The following is a 19,936-nucleotide window of genomic DNA, read 5'->3' on the forward strand; positions in this document are numbered from 1 at the left end:
ACATTTAAAACATTTTGTTAATAAATGCACAATCAGCGGCCAACAGACAGTAGTTAAGAAAGCATATTTAAAACTTTTCGGTCAATGCCGTCAGTTGGTTAAATAACCGGAAGCTTGCCTTGTTTACAAATGCTGAAGGTCAGATTAAAAAACAACCCAAAAAATGTAAACAACTGGGGAATATCCAAAAGTCCTTGGAAAATCAAGCTGCAGAATTAAATATCATCATGGATTTAATGGAAATATTGGTCTAGGAGCTGTATAGCATAACGAATAGGGATGGAATTTGGAACACAACTGGCTGGGTGGGGAAGAATTTCGACGAAAATGCTGGCATATTACGTAAGGTTGAGTTGATGTCTTGTGATATTTAACTAAGACAACAACCAACTAAATGTGCTGTCACCAGTAAAATCTACTATACGATAATGAGGAACCGATGAAAACTGGAGGAAAGACGTATCTATAGCTACATTAACGGCAAGGCCAAGCAACCACTTTTGAAGGTAACATTTCTAGAGCATTAGATCTATAACATTATTTCTTCTGCAAATTTTATTATAGCTAGCTTGTCCTATATAGGATTGTCCATCTGTACATGTCTCCTGCATGGCTTGAATGTTGGGATAATAATAGGATACCAGCAATTGTACAGGCAACAAAGGGAGTTAATTGAAGAATATATTCAAGGGAGATAATTTTATCTGAAAAAAAGAAGTTCGGCACTGTGAGTGATATAGAGAAATATCTCACTGATATTTTTCAGTATTTCACCAGTTAGCATAAAATAAATTGATACTTCCTACTCAGCATTAAAAGTACAATTCTAGGACTGGTCAGCCCAGTGTCTGTATAATTTTATTAGGTGGGTTAGACTTGTACACACATGTAAAATGTTTCTATTTTTTGTTACAATGTTAAACATATATTATTTTTCATGTTTTTGACTGATGAAATGCTTGATAATTTTGCATTTTCCTAATGGCTTAATAATCTGCATTTTCCTAATGGCTGATGAATCTGCATTTTCCTAATGGCTGATGACTGCATTTTCCTAACAGCTGATGAATCTGCATTTTCCTAAATGCCTGATGAATATGCATTTTCTTACTGGCTGATGAATCTGCATTTTCTTAATGGCTGATAAATCTGCATTTTCTTATTTGCTGATAAATCCGCATTTTCTTAATGGCTTATGAATATGCATTTGCCTAACGGCTGATAAATCCGCATTTTCTTAATGGCTTATGACTATGCATTTGCCTAACGGCTGATAAATCTGGATTTTCTTAATGGCTGATACAATCTGCAGAATCTGCACTGAATCCACATTTTCTCAATTAAGGTGATAATGAAAAAAATCATAACCACACCTGTATTGCTTTTCTATAGCAGTATAACATTAGCAGCACTGCCAATCACCTAATGAAACTGTCTAGACTTGGCAAAGATCTTTACTTGTCACTTATTGTAATCATAGACTGGACCACAAAACTGTCTAGTCTGACAACAGGCCAAACATGATAATATGGCAGGAGTGCACAATTAAAAGACCAAAATCAGCAATTATTGCCATTTCAGGGGAAGTAAGTCTGGCACCCATGGTCAAAAATGGGAATCAAGATTTTGTGGAAATATAATTATTCGGTGTGACTGTGTGCATGAATAGTTAAAGTCAACATACTAACATGAAAACAGGCTCAATGTAGATGGACAAACAAATACTATAACTTCAGGTGAATTCAAAAGCAAGATAATCTTCACTGCTCTAACTTGCTCATCTGGCCTTGGCCTTGAAAATATCTCTGGACACATTATATCCAGAAAGAGAACAATTGTGTATTAACTAGAGCTATCACTAAATGTGATTCACACCCAATTAAAAGCCTTGTTTGGTAATGCTAATATGACAAAATGTTGGCTGGCAAAAACTGCAACAAATGACCTTGAACATATTTTAATGTTAGAATGGTCGATCCTTCCTACTCCTTAAATAATTCAACAGATTCTAGGAAAATGCACTTTCCTAGAAATGCTCTTGAAATAATTTGTAATGAGATAAACGATCCAGTTTCCTTCTCGATTTAGGCATTAATCTTTTCTCATAATTTTTTTCCCATGAAATTTATCATGTTTCTAGCATAAATTTAACTGTTAAAGGCCTGTACATCATTCTTTAAAATGAACTGAACATTATGAGATATGCAAATGAGGATTAAAAGTGCTTCTTTGGCTTTGTAAAGTCACTTGATTATAATTTATAAAATAAGTTCATTTGTTTTTACTTATAAGCAAATCTAAATCACCTTCAGCTTGCTTTCTGGAAAAACCGGTACTGATGTCTTAATTACGAGAAGGTGCAGCCATGACCCGACTGGAGCACAAACCTGTGACCTCTGGGTCAAGAGGTTGACACCAAATTTGGTTCCCTTTAAAAGAAAAGCTTTTCTGACAGTATAATCAAGAAAAAATCTCAGAATAAATCATATTTAGACAACCTGAAATTTATTGCAGTATCGGACTTAAATTAAGTGAAATTTCAAAACATTAAATTTGCACAGTTATTTTAAAATTTTGTGTGGGAGAGAATCAATTCATTGCCACAGACTAAAACAAATATATCTCTACATATAAAAGGGAATAAACATCAAAACACTTTTAATCTTTTAAATGACATTTAAGCCTCAGGAAAACTGTTTCAGAGCTAACAGAATAATTTATCCTCATCAGAAAAGTTTTAGCACTTGCTTTTTTACAAAGTTACATCATCTGTTGGGTTTACAATCTAAAATCATATGGCGCGCCAGGGACTATCTGGCCTTTGATGGTAATGGAAGTCCGTGCACTACTACAGGTATAAGTGGGTACTCTTGTAGAAACCTGACTGACCTTCGGCAAGCCAGCATACTACATCAAAACTGAAAAGATTAATACCAATAATATATCAATCTACAGACACATAAGTCTTATGACAGTTGCAAAACCCACAATTCGTACCCAACAGAAAACGTTGACCTAACATCCATCCTATTTTATTGATTTCTGGAACACATCAAATTTGAAAGATGTCTATATAAAGATATGCTACAGACAAAGTTTCGCAATGATACATCAACTTCAAGTGATTCAAGCAAAGCAGATATAAACGTCTTTTTTGTAGCTGTGACAGCCCCTAAAAGGGGTCATTGCCTCCCATATGAACGAACTTGAGAAAAAGCCAATACATAAATGTTACGGACCAAGTTTGCTGACCGAAAACCCATCAAGCAGTTCATAGGAAGTTATTTAAATGTTTCTATTTTTCTATATAGTTCTGGCAGCCCTTTGAAAAGATTAAAGAGAGGTGAGGGGTGACATTCAGATAAGCAAGAAAGTAGGCATTGATGTCAGTCCTAAAGACCACGCTTTTAACCTCATAAAAATCATTGACATAACCACTATCATCTTCTTGTGTGGATTTCTGCAACATGTCAAAGAACACTTAAATCCAAAAGCATGTCTCACAACTCAAGCTGTCAGAAAAAAAGAATACAGACAGACAGGTGATGTCTTAAGGTCTGAACCATCCAAAAGTTCAGACAACTATGTGTAACCTGGCAGAAATAATTGATCTAACCTCCAACTTATATTGATTTCTGTTAGTGTTAATTCTTCAGGATTTTCTAGAAGTGTGCTTCCTATCAATACACCTATTAATTACTTTCTGTGATATAGGAGAATATAAATACATCCCTAGACTGTCAGACTGTCCTTCCTTCTAGATTTATCGCTACATGCCCCACAGTAGACTGGCTCCCTTCCCTATGTTTGTTCTTATTTATATTTATATGTTTATTCATTAAGAGGGAAGTAACTCCAGCAGGTTGTTTCTACATTGACATTTTTATTGCCCCTGGCTCCAAACATAGGGACTGGTGAAAGTTGGCTTACAATGTCTCACAAATTTGTGAGTAATCTAGGGTTACATTGGACAGCTTTCACCAAGCTGTATGGTTCAGCCATCAGATAAAATGTGCTATTTTAGAGGCTTAATTTCTTACTTTGCTTGCAGTATTTATATAAAAAAAATAACCATGCAGCCAGGGAGCCAGGCTAGCACCACAGTTCTGGTGATTTTTTTTTTCAAAATGTTCATTTCCGCCAAGTTTGGGGTTCAGATTTTCTAGCATAAATGACCCATAGAATATCTCTGGAAAAAAGGTTGTGTGAGCGAGACTTCTAGTCCAGTTATCTGTTCACCTTTTGAAAAAGTAAAATTTGAGTATCAAAATCTTTATCTTTTATTTTTTTATCACTAAGGAAATGTTCATTAAGATGAAAGGAAAAGCATCCAAAATACATTGACAACACATGAAATTACTGGCAACTTTTAGTTTCTTTAATAATGTAGAGAAATTACATAACAAATCATGAATTTCATGAATTTTCTGTGATATCTGTTCTGGTATTTTCATTTAGCAACCCACCTAATGTGTTAATTACTAACAACACTATCTTCTTCACTGCTGAAAAAAAATTTTGGCAACCATTTAATACTATCATTTCACAGTTACTTTTCTAGTGTGTAGGTGAAACATTGAGGCTGTGTAACAAGTTCAATATTAACATGCTTGTTTTTGTTGTTGTTGTTGTGCTTGGAGTTAAATTCCCACTAGTACAGCTATGTACAACAAGAGCTGTCGGAGGACAGCAACGCTCGACTATTCAACAGCCTTGTCGACTGAATGAATACGAAAGTCGAAAAAGGGGCATAATTTAAAAAAAGCAAAATAGGGTTATGGAACCTGCATAGTGCTTATCAGCTCATGACAGTGGACAAGTGTGTGAAGTTTCAATCCATTCCCATTAGAGGGTACTGAGATACCAGCCTACATATAAGAATTTAACCCAAAACTCCTAAGTTTAAAAAGGTGCATAATTTTGTAAAATGCAAAGTTGAGTTATTGACCCTTTGCACTGCATGTCATATCATGACAGTGAACAAGTGTGTGAAGTTTCAATCCTTTCCCATTAGTGGATACTGAGATACCAGCTTACATACAAAACCTTAACCAAAAAATTCTAAGTCGAAAAAGGGGCATAATTTTGTAAAAAAGCAAAATAGAGTTATGGAACCTGCTTTGTGCATGTCAGATCATGACAGTGAACAAGTGTGTGAAGTTTCAATCCATTCCAATTAGTGAGTACTGAGATACCAGCTTACATACAAAACCTTAACCAAAAAAATTCTAAGTCGAAAAAGGGGCATAATTTTGTAAAAAAGCAAAATAGAGTTATGGACCTGTGCAATGTAAGTCAGTTTATCACAGTGAATAAGTGTGTGAAGTTTCAATCCATTCCCACAAGTGGTTACTGAGATACCAGCTTACATACAAAACCTTAACCAAAAATTTCTAAGTCGAAAAAGGGGCATAATTTTGTAAAAAAGCAAAATAGAGTTATGGGACCTGTGCAGTGTAAGTCAGTTTATCACAGTGAATAAGTGTGTGAAGTTTCAATCCATTCCCACAAGTGGTTACTGAGATACCAGCTTACATACAAAACCTTAACCAAAAATTTCTAAGTCGAAAAAGGGGCATAATTTTGTAAAAAAGCAGAATAGAATTATGGGACCTGTGCAATGTAAGTCAGTTTATCACAGTGAATAAGTGTGTGAAGTTTCAATCCATTCCCACATGTGGTTGCTGAGATACCAGCTTACATACAAAACTTAACCAAATCGGGACGCGGACGCGGACGCCGACGCATGGGCGAGTCCAATAGCTCTACTATTCTATGAATAGTCGAGCTAAAAATACTTACTTTCCCGCTTTAAGCCAGAGTTTAGGGACAAGTAATTCAATATCAGCAAAGTAAAATCACCCCCACCCACCCACTTTAACATACAAGTATCTATCTGAAAATGTCTTTTCCATCTGACAATGATGATTATTATCAATATTATTACAAGACTAATGAGGATGGTATTAATGATAATAATCATGTTGATACGATGATGATGATATGATATTAATTGAGATGTTCATGTTTACGATGTTGATGATTGCGGTATTCAATGAGAGATTGATCATGTTTACAATGTTGATGATTACGGTATTCAGTGAGATGTTCATGTTTACGATGTTGATGATTGCGGTATTCAATGAGAGATTGGTCATGTTTACGCTGTTGATGATTATGGTATTCAGTGAGATGTTCATGTTTACGATGTTGATGATTGCGGTATTCAATGAGAGGTTGATCATGTTTATGATGTTGATGATTATGGTATTCAGTGAGATGTTCATGTTTACGATGTTGATGATTGCGGTATTCAATGAGAGGTTGATCATGTTTATGATGTTGATGATTATGGTATTCAGTGAGTTGTTCATGTTTACAATGTTGATGATTATGGTATTCAATGAGAGGTTGATCATGTTTACGATGTTGATGATTATGGTATTCAGTGAGAGGTTGATCATGTTTACGATATTGATGATTATGGTATTCAGTGAGAAGTTGATCATATTTACAATGTTGATGATTGTGGTATTCAGTGAGATGTTCATGTTTACAATGTTGATGATTATGGTATTCAGTGAGATGTTCATGTTTAAGATGTTGATGATTATGGTATTCAGTGAGATGTTCATGTTTAAGATGTTGACGATTGTGGTATTCAATGAGAGGTTGATCATGTTTCGATGTTGATGATTATGGTATTCAATAAGAGGTTGATAATGTTTCGATGTTGATGATTGTGGTATTCAATGAGAGGTTGATCATGTTTACGATGTTGATGATTGTAGTATTCAATGAGAGGTTGATCATGTTTCGATGTTGATGATTGTGGTATTCAATGAGAGGTTGATCATGTTTACGATGTTGATGATTATGGTATTCAGTGAGTTGTTCATGTTTACAATGTTGATGATTATGGTATTCAGTGAGAGGTTGATCATGTTTACGATGTTGATGATTATGGTATTCAGTGAGAGGTTGATCATGTTTACGATGTTGATGATTATGGTATTCAGTGAGAGGTTGATCATATTTACGATGTTGATGATTGTGGTATTCCATGAGATGTTCATGTTTACGATGTTGATGATTATGGTATTCAGTGAGATGTTCATGCTGATGATGTTGTTACTAATGATGATTCTTCTAATGACAAAGGTGATAAGGATCTTTATGATCATGACATAAATAAGATTGTAATGGAGACTTGTCCAGCTTGAATGGTCCAGCAAAACCCCAGGTAATCCTCTCGTCATTGTTTCAAGCATGGTTTGTCAGGCGGACAGACCAACCAACATTCTGCAGGCCAGGAGAATTATACTAAGCTGATGATTGTGGTAGAACTAATGATAATGAGGATATGATGATGACAGTGCAGTGGCAATTTATATTGGTAAAACAAAGTTTTGCACATGGAATTTGCTGCTAATATATCAAACTTATTAAAAATGCCAAAAACAACAACAACAACAACAGTGGTATCGAAGGTTTTACCACAAGATAATCTAATTTTCAAGACCCCATCTTGTTTAATCAGGCTTAAAACAAAATCAGAGGATATACAGCAGGGAAGAACATGCCGATAAATCTTTTTTTTTCTTTAATCAATAACTGAAGAGAACTTGCTTCAGAGCCAAAATCAATGACAAAAAGATTGTATGTTACAAGACATGGATTTCAGTCTTTTATCTTGTAAATCACAAAATGCATTCTTAGATGCATCTCCCAATGCTGAAATATTTAACCCTCACCCTGCTAAGTTTCTATAATGAACTTGTCCGTCTTTCAATTTGGACAGTACCATTTACTTTTAAAAGGGGTGCTTACCAAAATGATACTGACTGAATGGCGAATAGTGCAGATCTTGATCAGACTTCATGGATATAAATAATATTCCTATCAATTTTCTCGTTAAAATAAATAATAAACTAATTAGAACAAGAAAGTAGCTATCATCTTGAAACAGCTGTTTTGTCCAAAAAAACGAACATTACTGCCAATAAAACTGAAAGATTTCACACTGCAGTAGTCCTCAATATCTAGTCTTATTTGCAAGCAATTCTTATTATCTGTAATGTGAAATTATTAGATCAATAAAACATACTGGACAAAAAAATTGCCGAGTTTAGGAAGTTATGAAAACCCAAATCTGTTCTAAATGTTTAAATTACATGGAATCAAAGCAAGTATAAACTTTCTTCCATTTTTTCCTGATTTATAGCTGTCTGTCATTTTACCTTCTATTACTCTCCCACTTATATCAACACACCCGCATCAAATCAATAAGCTTTGAAAGGAAAAGAAGTTCTCTTGCTACACTTTCTGCTTTGACTAAGACTTGGCTGATTAAAACAGTTATGGTGATGATGATGGCCATGATGACGATGATGCTGCTGCTTATGACAATAATTATGTTGCAGAAATGACAATGTTGCTGACAATGATGATGATGTGGCCGCTGTTAAATTTTGTTGCTGCTGCTGATGTTGTTATTCTTGTTGTTTAATGATGATGATGATGATAATGATGTTGTGTCTGTTGTTATGATGATCATCATAATAATAACAACAACAACAACATCATCATCATCACTATCACCATCATCATCAAATGTGTAACTTAATAGTTAAAACAATGATAAAACTTTTCCTTTGGTTCTCTTTACAAGAAATTCCTGGTTTGCTTGTTCTTACATCTAATAGGTACACAACAAACATAACAAATAATGAAAAAGCCTTCTTTTCACTTCCCCAACATAAACTTACAGCATCTCAAGTGATTCTATTTTTAGACATAAATATTTATTCAAGAATCTTCTTTTCTGATACATATCTACTTAACCCTTTACCACACAGAACAGAAGCCAAAGCAACCTCTTTTACATAACACTGATAAGTGATAATCAATAATCAATAATCGGTATATGGCTGATAAAGGTGACTGTCTTATCTGAACAGAGGTGTTGGCATTATTTTGTGATTACACACACTTATGTTAAAAATGTCATTATTTTAATATTTTCTGTAAGTTTGACATTATTTTTGTCAATATAAAGTTTGTAGCAATTTAAATTCTCTTTCCGATGATACAAAATTTATTGTAGTTTCTCTTTGAGTTTCGAAGATATAAAGTGTTAAAAGTACGGGAATATATATTTTTAGGCATAAAATTCTGTTTTGGATTACTTTCACATTGAAATTCATATACAATTTCATTTTGATGTTTGAAAGTTTGATTTATAGTTAATAGACTTATCTTCCGAATCGGAATCGGTAAGTATTTATATAAAAAAAACAACCATCAAACTGAATAACACTACAAAAATAACGGATCATAAAATTTCTGAAAGTGCAAAAAGATCGCCGAGATCGAGACTCGTAACCGACTACAGTATTCTTGTGCTAAAAATTAAAAATTTTAAGATAATATTACGTAATATTTTGATGATCAAACGTCGGTACATCACGGGTGACTTCCGCAGCAATTAACTCTTGGGGTGTCATAAAATATTTGAAAGCCGCGGTCCTTCTGTTTTGATTAACACTTCCCGTTATGTAAGGCCATAAATTCCAAGCCATCGTATACACAAATTGTTGTTTAGGGAAATCCGCATGTATCACGTGTGACCTTCATGACCTAACACATTTAAAAATACTTTGATGTTAAATGGTTGTTATTTTTAGAACGAGGAAAGCCCGCGAACCGGCCAGTTGCAAGCAGTTTTCTCAGTAATTTTCCATGACGTAGCGTCGTGCACATGTAGGAAAAAACCCCGGTGTCTTTCTTTGCAAAGTACTCGATAAATTTAGATAGTAACCACATGATCTTGTACGTAAATAATGATGACGAAATCCCATATTTTGTGTTAGTAAACATCCGGAATTTGTTTCTTTAGGAAAAGAACGAAAATAAAGCGATTGATTATGAGACACGGGATAAAACGATTCTGTTCAAATGGCCGTTAATCGGTATAATACGTTTCTATCGGGGAACCGATAGACTCGGGTCAATACGTTTCTGTTCGGTAATCGATAGATACGGTGATAAACGTATCCATGTGGGAAAGGCATTTTTATTATATAAGACACCCCTTTAGTTTATTTCAATTATAAAAAGAACATCTAACAAGAGGGGTATGATGACCCTATATCCCTCACCTGTTAAACTTGGCCTTGGAATCATCAAGATAAACATTCTGACCAAGTTTCATGAAGACAGGGTCATAAAGGTGGCCTCTAGTGTTAACAACCTTTTCATTTGTTTTGAGTGGGTGACCTAGTTTTTGAACCCATATCAGACCCAGTTTCGAACTTGGCCTAGGAATCATCCAGATAAACACTCTGACCAAGTTTCATGAAGACAGGGTCATAAAGGTGGCCTCTAGAGTGTTAACAAGCTTATACTTTGATTTGACTTGGTGACCTAGTTTTTGACCCAACATGACCCAGTTTCGAACTTGGCCTAGAGATCATCAAGACAAATACTCTGTGCAAGTTTGTATCAAATCAAAGCATAAATGAAACCTCTATATGGCTGAAAGGGCCAAAATAGAAAATGTTTCTGCTTTCAGGAGCAAAATTTCAAGAAACCATGATGGAATGTAGTCGGTTTTCGAAAGGAACCAAGATCTTATTTAAGAAATGAAACTAATTTTTTCGGTGTTCATGAGAAATGAACGACAGAATAGGATCGGCAAATCCATGAATTGCGCTAGCGATTCACGATTAATTAATTTGTAGCATTTAACATTAAAATCAGCTTCCCGGCCATTCTGTTCACCAGACAGAATAACTGCTACGTCATCTAAGGAACATTCTCCGTGACTATACGCAGACGTCGTCAAAATAGCAGTCGGTTATCACTAAGCAGCATTGACGTAACTTTCGCGCCTTTCCTTTTGCTGTTCATACGAAATGAACGTCCAAAGTTTCAATGGAAAAGAATAGGGCGAATGTAAAAATTGTGACTTAAGTTGTGTGTAAGTGTGTTAAAATCAAATGTAAAATGTTACTTCTATCGTGTTGACAAGATAAAAATTAAATAATTTTTGCTCTTTCAGGGGTCAATCAGGGGCCATAACTCTGGAACCTATGATTGAATCTGACGGATTCATCATGGAATCCAAGATCTATTGTTGCTAAAGACATTTTACAAGTTTGAATAAAAAAATCAAACCATAAATGAAGTCTCTATATGGCTGCAAAAGCCAAACCTTGCTTTAAGGGGCCATTACTCTGGAACCCAAGATGGGATCTGGCCAGTTTTTGAATAGAACCAAGATATTACACCAATACAAGTTGTGTGCAAGTTTGATTAAAATTGATTGCAAAATGTGGTCTCTATCATATTCACAAGAAATTGTGGATGGACGAAGGGCGATCACAAAAGATCACCTTGTCACTGCGTGACAAGTGAGCTAAAAACATGACACCCTCTTTGTGTTACCCTTTGTAATATTGTATGTGTGGTGAATCACAGTAATTTTCTGCTTCATCATCCAGGTGGAGTACCTTCGTTTATGCATCTAGTGCGACATGCATGCCAAAGTTATATGCTCAAAATAAACCATTGCCTGACTAAAATCTACCTGAAAATTGCTTTATCAGATGAGTTATGGTGTTACCCAAGAATTTCCATTGATATCTGATAAACTGACACCTTAATGCCACAAATAAGCCATAGCTTTTCACAAGTTGACAAAACCGATTGCTATATACAGTAATGTCATACATATATTTTCCACTGAAAAGATCCTGGTTCTTGTGACTTTCAAAATATTATGTACATTTGTATTTCTGTATCTTAACATCATTATGAAACCAGTTAACCTTCACCCTTCTAAATTTCTAAAATGGACTGGTCTATCATTCAATTTGGGCAGTACCATTTATTATTCGAAGGGGTGTTCACTGAAAATTTACTAACTGAATAGCGAACAGTGCAGATGATGATCAGCCTTCACGGATGCGCAGACTGATCTTGGTCTGCACTGGTCACAAAGGCAAAATTACTTTCTGCCAGCAGGCTAAATGTTAAATCCCTCATTTTTGACTAATACGGAACTTGAAAAACGACATTCTAGATAGATATCAATATGTTTTCCATACAACCATAAACAATATGGAATAATTCTATGGAATATTTGCTGATATTTCCACACACAAAAAATAACTAAAGCTGCTGTCATTAAAAAAAGACACCCACATTAAAAAATTTTGCTTTATACAGACATATCAAAACATGGCAAAAACAGAACCAAGCTGAAACAGAAAAAGATCTGTAATTAATTGACAGTGAACCCAAAGTCATCTGTTAATTACAAAAAATCACAAAATATTCTATCATCAGATTACAGTAATCAGCACTGATTACAACCAACATCTGTGAAGGCTATTTTTATATCATATCTAGCCAGGCTAATAATTACATGTATACAGTAACTAATTAATAACTACAGGTCAACCTGGAAAATGTTCGTAAATTCTAAATTCTTCATGCCATTATTTTAAGCCTACGAGAGCTTGAAAAAAAACCCAGTAAAAACAACAAATATATAGTTTCTTAAAACATAAATTACTTCACACTTAAATTAATATAAATCTTTACATATCAAAGGCTAGATGAACCGTGCCATGAGAAAATCAACATAGTGCGTTTGTGACCAGCATGGATCCAGACCAGCCTGTGCATCCCGCAGTCAGAAGCGCTGTCTGGTCAGGATCCATGCTGTTTGCTTTCAAAGCCTATTGCAAACAGAGAAACTGTTAGCGAACAGTATGGATCCTGACCAGACGCGCGGATGCACTATGTTGGTTTTCTCATGGAGTGGCTCAAATGCTAATTAGGAAAGGTTCATAATAACAGCATACCATTAAAGACTGTCTAAGTGGATTTGTCAACACAATGCAATAATAATCCACTACCTTTAGTATGAAAGAAATCAAAATATAAAATATAATGTTATTACATTTATCCTTTGTAACTAATATTTAAAAGATTTTTTTGTGACTTTTTTAAACATTATTCCTATCTTGTATCAGAAGTATCAAATTTTTGCCATACACAAAGACAGTATAAACTAAAACTCTTTTCCTAGGTAAATCGTACACTTGCATCATAAAATAAACATGTTGAAATACAATCTGTTTTTGAGCTATGTACAAAAGCTGAATGCGATTCAAGATACACTGTAACAAAACATCTTTCTGTTTCGGCAAATCTGTACGAAAAATGAAAATGATTCAAGATACGCTGAAACTAAACATCAGTCCATCTTAGTCGGCAAATCTGTACGGAAAATGAACGCAACTCATGACACGTTGAAACACAACATCTATCTGTGTCTTCAAACCTATATGAAAACTGACCATGATTCAAGTTTGTATAATTACCTTCAGACATAGTTGATTCCAAGTGCGGCTGTGATGACTTCCTTTTATGGCCACGTTTTTGTCGTCTATGCCTCGCACCCTGCCTGGGAAGATGAAGCCCAACAAGAACTGTGTCAGCCGATCTATGATCTGAAGCAATTTTAAAAATCTATACATCTTGTCAATTGAGGCAGTACACATTGTGATGAAAAATCGGCTAATTCATGTAATTGCATACTCCTGTGTGCTATTTCGATCAGCACATACTCGCATATGCTATTTTAGCATGTACCCTTATAAATTATGCTCTTTTGGCATGTACCCTCTTATGCTATTTTGGCATGTACTCTTGTATGCTATTTTGGCATGTACCCTTGTACGCTATTTAGGCACATACTTTCATAATGCTATTTTAGCATGTACTCTCACAAGCTCTTTTGTGGTTTTTTTTGGCCATTAACCTAACAAAGCACAAATAAGCATATGCCAAAATCACATAAACGGCTAATCATCATTTTGAGTGTACTACCTTCGAAACTGTTTTCTTGACTACTATATTACATTTATCACTATTTTTCAACATTATTTCATTAATTTGAAGGCCTTCGTTTTAGGGCTGTGAATCGTCAGACAAGTGGCGATCCGATCCGATCCTCGAGTCAGGGCTGACGATTCACAGATCGAACCACGGATCACCAGCAAATAACTAATATAATGATACAAAAATGCAAGCCTGTTATTTTTGTACTTCTTTCTTTATGGAATCTAAACTTTGGAGTTCTCATAGTGCTTAGTTAAATAGTTTTGACCTATGTTTAATGTTTTGCTCATTAATAAGTCAGGTTCGCGGGTGGACTTGTTCGACCATTCTTGCAAATGAACGATATGATGTCGGTCATTAATATCACAATATTTAGTAACAGTTCCGCACTTTTTGTTAAGAAAATTTTATTTGTTGGACAGAAATTTCGTATCTAACTTTTTATTGAATTTAATTACTTAAATGATAAATGTTTATTCACTGTTTTGACAGATTTCATAATTTAAGTTCGAATATAAGACCAATGCTAACTCTACCTAAGACATTTGTTTACATCCAGTTTAGAATCTGACAACACGTATCGTAATCGTCATGTAGATGTGCAAGAAAATTCATTGAAGACGTTTAATGTGGCTTTAATTTAGTTTTATAGATAGAATTTTACATATTGCATGTACTAATTAAAAAGATCGTGATCCAACGATCTTGGCAATGACGAATATCCGTACTCGAACTTTTGGTCAAACTCGTGGATATCCGAGTACTCGGATACTCGTTACAGCCCTACTTCGTTTCAGCTATTTGTCTTCCTAAATTTCATAAAAGTACAACCTATTGTCAGTATCTGAAAAATTCTCCGAATGGGGGAGGGAGAGGGGCAGAAATTCTGCAGCAGTCCCTATTGTCCCAATGTCAAATGCCTTTGTGTCTTTTTACCAACTTTGCAATTAGCTCTCTTAATAGTTCCAGGTACAATTCTAGAAACAGTTTAAATGAACTAAGACAAAAAATGAGCTCAAAATCTGATCACAATCTTCTTTTTGCCAATAATGTGACATGTGCCTGTCATGTTGTAACAACAGACTGCACCTGAAAATAGATGTACTGAGTATTGATACTGGTCCCTGGCAATCCTTAAAATCATTACAAGAACTGTCTGGAATTTTGACTTCTAGAGACAACACAAGTAAAATAAAGCATCAAAACAATTTTGGAAAAGTTTACGCTCCACGTTTGCTTGTTAAAGACATTTTTGTTAAATGACTATTTTAAAGAACGCGGGTTCGGTTTTTGAATCCTACTACGGTCATGAATTTTATTTACAACCTGGTACAGCTGTTACTGCTTCTACACAGAAAAGGTAAAATGTTGTGATCATGACCTTTGACCTCTAACTAGGCATAGGAAAAAGAGATAAATATAATTGCATCTTTACTAATCCTACCAGGTGTTCTGTATATAAAAGTGCTTTTATTGTGACACTTCGATACAAGCAAAACTGTATTATCTGCACTATAAAATACTTACTGGTATTTCATTTTATTATCGGCTTGTTAAAAGTTAATTTTTACCATAAGTAAGTTGACAAAATCACAGGAACCAGTGGTTCAGGGTTAAATCAAACACATATTAATAAATCCTAAATGATTTTGTTGTGCAAAAATGTATAATATTGTGTCTTAAACTGGTTTCGTTTTCTACTCTATTGTGTAATTGCAAGGGAAGTAAACTAATAGATATATCTGCTTTAAAGTACTAGCCCAAGGCAAGAGTTGACATTCTTTGCGGATCACAACTTTGAATTAAATCTTAAAATTTCTGTTATTGATATTAGCAAAATTATCATACATTGCACATTTGTGAAATCATTTTTGTTAATTTCAAGGACTTGGAAATCGATTTCTATACTATATTTAACGTATTTCTATCAATGAAAATGTTAGGGTCTATCTCTACTCTAACTGTAACCTGCGTTATGCTCTATACAGGTTGTCAGTTGTCCAGGTAAACAAATGATGTTGAGTTAAATGAATATGAGGTCAGGACCTTCCGGACACTTAAAAAACATGGGAGTGGACACTAAAAAGTTACTATTTGACTTTTGACCTCAAGATGTTACTGACTAGTGACATGGACTGTGTACGTCAATTGGTGTCATGATGGTAAACAATTATGTGTTCATTAGTTTTGGTCAAATTCAGTAATAGGCCTCCAGAAAGGAACAACATATGGACAAACCAACCGAATGAATAACACATATTTGTGACTCCAATATAACCCCCATATACTTTGTATCTACTGAGATTTACTTTGTGTATAATACAAAGGTAAAAATCACTGGCACCTACTTTTTAAAGTTTTGATTTTAATTTTACCTTTAATTTCTGCATCACTGACTGTAGATGAATGCACAAAGGAACCAAGATCCCTTAAAGGCAGCCCAAAAGTCTGGCCGTCAGTCGATGTCTTATTTGGTACTGGTAAATCCATTATGTCCTGTAATGTTCTTCAGCCAATCAGAAATATTGTCTGTTTAACTCTCCTCCAATCAAAGGTTCTGTCTCCTGGGACTTTCTCAAAGATACTCTCCTCCAACCAAATGATCTGTCTCTTCTCAGCCAATCAAATATTATTTCTTTTTTTTTTATTGTGACTCTCCTCCAATCAAATGTTCTGTCTCTTTCTAAAAGTGTCTGCTGCTGTTTATGAATGAAACAAAGTTCTGGAGCCAATTTCTGGAGTGTGTTCAAATGTTCGTTGTGCTGTGATGGTAGAACAGATGATCTGGCATTTTTCTATCTGAAAATAGATAACAATTTTATAATGAGTAAGCAAGTTTGTAAGTTTGGAGACTAGTCTCAAAAGACAACTCTGCCATTGGTCAGTTTAATACAAAACCTAAAACTAAACTCAAAATCGACCAATCAACTGCTCTGGCATAAAAAATGATGTTCATTTTTAGGATCAAATAATAAAGATACACATTACTTTCAAAGACAAGTGAGAATGGTTACAAACAAAAAGGAGCTGGTCAGCCAATCAAAGTTTGTCTATTTTTTATAAATATCTGACTGACCAATGATACATTATGCCAACTTATAAAGGTACTTTCATGCAACTTTGAAAGTATATTTTCTACACTACCCCAATCAAACTCATCATGCAGGAAGCTGAACCGATGAACAAATGCCAGTGGCTGCCTAATTATTATTATTTATCATTGTTTTCAATCAATAATATCTTGAGAAGAACATAATTAATAAAACTGATTTAATGTAAATATATATTCTCTAATATTTATTAAAGTGGTATTATGCGCATCTTACTGCACATAGTGTGTTTTTGGTGAATGTTTTATGAAAGCAATTTTCGGTTGCTGTGCATTTAAATGTGTTAAATTAATGACAATGGCGTATAAGTATTTGAAGTTGATTCTTTAGAAATAAAGAAATCGGACTAATAAAATAATAGTTCTTTTCTTCAGTCTTCTACGCAATTATCTCCTTTACCTAGGTATAGGTAGAGATTTCTTAAGCTGAAGGGGAGCAACTCCTGCATGCAGTTTGACTTTTCTTAAAAAGACTGCCCCAGTCAAAATAAGAAAAGTCATATTTGGAAAGATATTATTTCATATTGGTTTCAGGAACAGTTTGGTATATTGGGTTAAAAGCTATAATTTCCTCCACCCTTTTAACACAGACATCTATTTCAGCTGGATTTTTACTTGAAAAATGCGTATAATTCCACTTTAACTTTGACTCTATTTCCTCTATGCTAAGGTCATATTGTAACTTTACAGCTTTCAGTCAAGGGCAAAGGCAATGTTTTTCTTATTTAACATAGCTAGCAGATGAAAGTCCACCACTGCACCACACATTTCCTTCCCAAAAAGAAAGATCCAAATATCCCTTTTGTCATTGCATCAAACAGAAGTAGGACACAGAGGTAGAAGAGAACAATACACAAGCATAGCATGACTTTCATACTTAAAAATATTCAACCTTGCTGATGCCAAAGATAACAGTGACATGTTATAATGTGAATTGCATCAAATCACTTGGCTTTTCACCCTAGCAGGGTTTACCAACATGCCCCCCCCCACCACTCTCAACCACCCTTAGTTTAACACCATCCTTAAGTCCTATTATATCAGATTTTCACAATCGTTGGAATTCATTTTGACACATACTACATTCACACCCAATTTTAAGAAATATCATTCTAAAAGACAAACCAAAATGCAACTAAATATAGAAACCTGTGAAATTCACACTATAAACATAATCCTGATTCTATCTACAACCGCAAATACCACTAAATACCACATCACTATAACATTCAAAACAGTTTCTGTCTGAATACAACAACAAAAACTCCTAAGATGTCTGCATAAGCCAGAAATCGTTTTGTAACAATGAGCAGAGGAAAAATCCAATACATCAACAAGTCACGTTCTATAAAAAAAAAAAAAGGGTCTTCTGATAGAAGTACTTAGATCTTACCTATAATGTATACCTTGTCTTACCTATATGTACAATTTACCTATAAATACAACTTATATATACACATTGCCTTAACTATATGTACACTTTACCATGTATGTGCAACTTGGCCAACCTAACCAAACCTATACATACACTTTACCTTACCTATATGTTAATATTACCATATCTATATGACACTTTACCTTACCTATATGTAAATATTACCGCATCTATATGACACTTTACCTTACCTATATGTTAATATTACCATATCTATATGTACACTTTACCTTACCTATATGTTAATATTACCATATCTATATGTACACTTTACCTTACCTATATGTTAATATTACCATATCTATATGTACACTTTACCTTACCTATATGTTAATATTACCATATCTATATGACACTTTACCTTACCTATATGTTAATATTACCATATCTATATGTACACTTTACCTTACCTATATGTTAATATTACCATATCTATATGTACACTTTACCTTACCTATATGTTAATATTACCATATCTATATGTACACTTTACCTTACCAATATGTTAATATTACCATATCTATATGACACTTTACCTTACCTTTTTTTTTTTTTTTTTTTTTTTTTTGGTTGGGTTTAACGTCGCACCGACACATTTTAGGTCATATGGCGACTTTTACCTTACCTTTATGTGCACTTTTACTATATGTACACTTTACCTTACCTATATGTGCACTTTTACTATATGTACACTTTACCTTACCTATATGTACACTTTACCTTACCTATATGTACACTTTACCTTATCATTATACCATGCCTCCATTTCTTACCTACAAGTACATTAAACCATCTGTTAAACCTGTATTCATAAAGCATGAATATTACTATTCACATTTTCTAAAGTTTTTTTCTGATATTTGTTTAAGAGCACGATTCATCATCATCATTTATGTAACATATTAAACTGATTAAACCAGCATTTTTTTGTAAAAAGACTAAAAAAAATCTCAGATACTAAAAAAAAGACCTTTCATCTCGATAAACACTAATACGCTTCCAGGCATTTTGTCACATGTGAAAACACAAAATTCTTTGTTTACTAACAAACTGTTTACCTTGTTTACCTTTTTGCACCCGTATACATCATTAAAAGTGGGCAAAGTCTCAGTTCTGTGCATGACAGTTGCTGATTACTTACGCACAACAAGACAAAATGAAGCAAACACCTCAACGTGAGTTGTATCAACACAATTTAAGTCAAACAGCGACTATCCTGAATGACGTTGCAGTTTAAATGATGACCATCCCTGCATTATTTCAGGCACTTTAAATGGTGACCATTTCAGGCACTTTGAATGATGACCATCCCTGCATTATTTCAGGCACTTTAAATGGTGACCATCCCTGCATTACTTCAGGCACTTTAAATGGTGACCATCCCTGCATTACTTCAGGCACTGTCAGGCAAACGAGACATACATTATGCCCCTGCAAAGCTTCCTCACTCAATTCAAGTGTTTGGAAATCACAGCAAG

At 34.4% G+C, this 19,936-nt stretch overlaps 1 protein-coding gene across 14 annotated transcripts in view; it reads right to left on the reverse strand.

Annotated features, from left to right (window-relative positions):
• Positions 1–19,936, reverse strand: part of LOC123538498 (electroneutral sodium bicarbonate exchanger 1-like) — a 143,105-nt gene that overhangs the window by 76,085 nt on the left and 47,084 nt on the right. For all 14 annotated transcript variants that reach the window (XM_053530338.1, XM_053530341.1, XM_053530340.1 and 11 more), the window contains 2 exons: positions 16,290–16,713; positions 13,395–13,523 (listed from right to left, as the gene is read on the reverse strand). In XM_053530338.1, coding sequence (XP_053386313.1) covers positions 13,395–13,523; positions 16,290–16,404 — 244 coding nt within the window. In that variant the 5' untranslated portion in view covers positions 16,405–16,713. The remainder of the gene's footprint in view (positions 1–13,394; positions 13,524–16,289; positions 16,714–19,936) is intronic.

Source organism: Mercenaria mercenaria, chromosome 18, assembly GCF_021730395.1.
Source record: "Mercenaria mercenaria strain notata chromosome 18, MADL_Memer_1, whole genome shotgun sequence".
Lineage (NCBI taxonomy): Eukaryota > Metazoa > Mollusca > Bivalvia > Venerida > Veneridae > Mercenaria > Mercenaria mercenaria.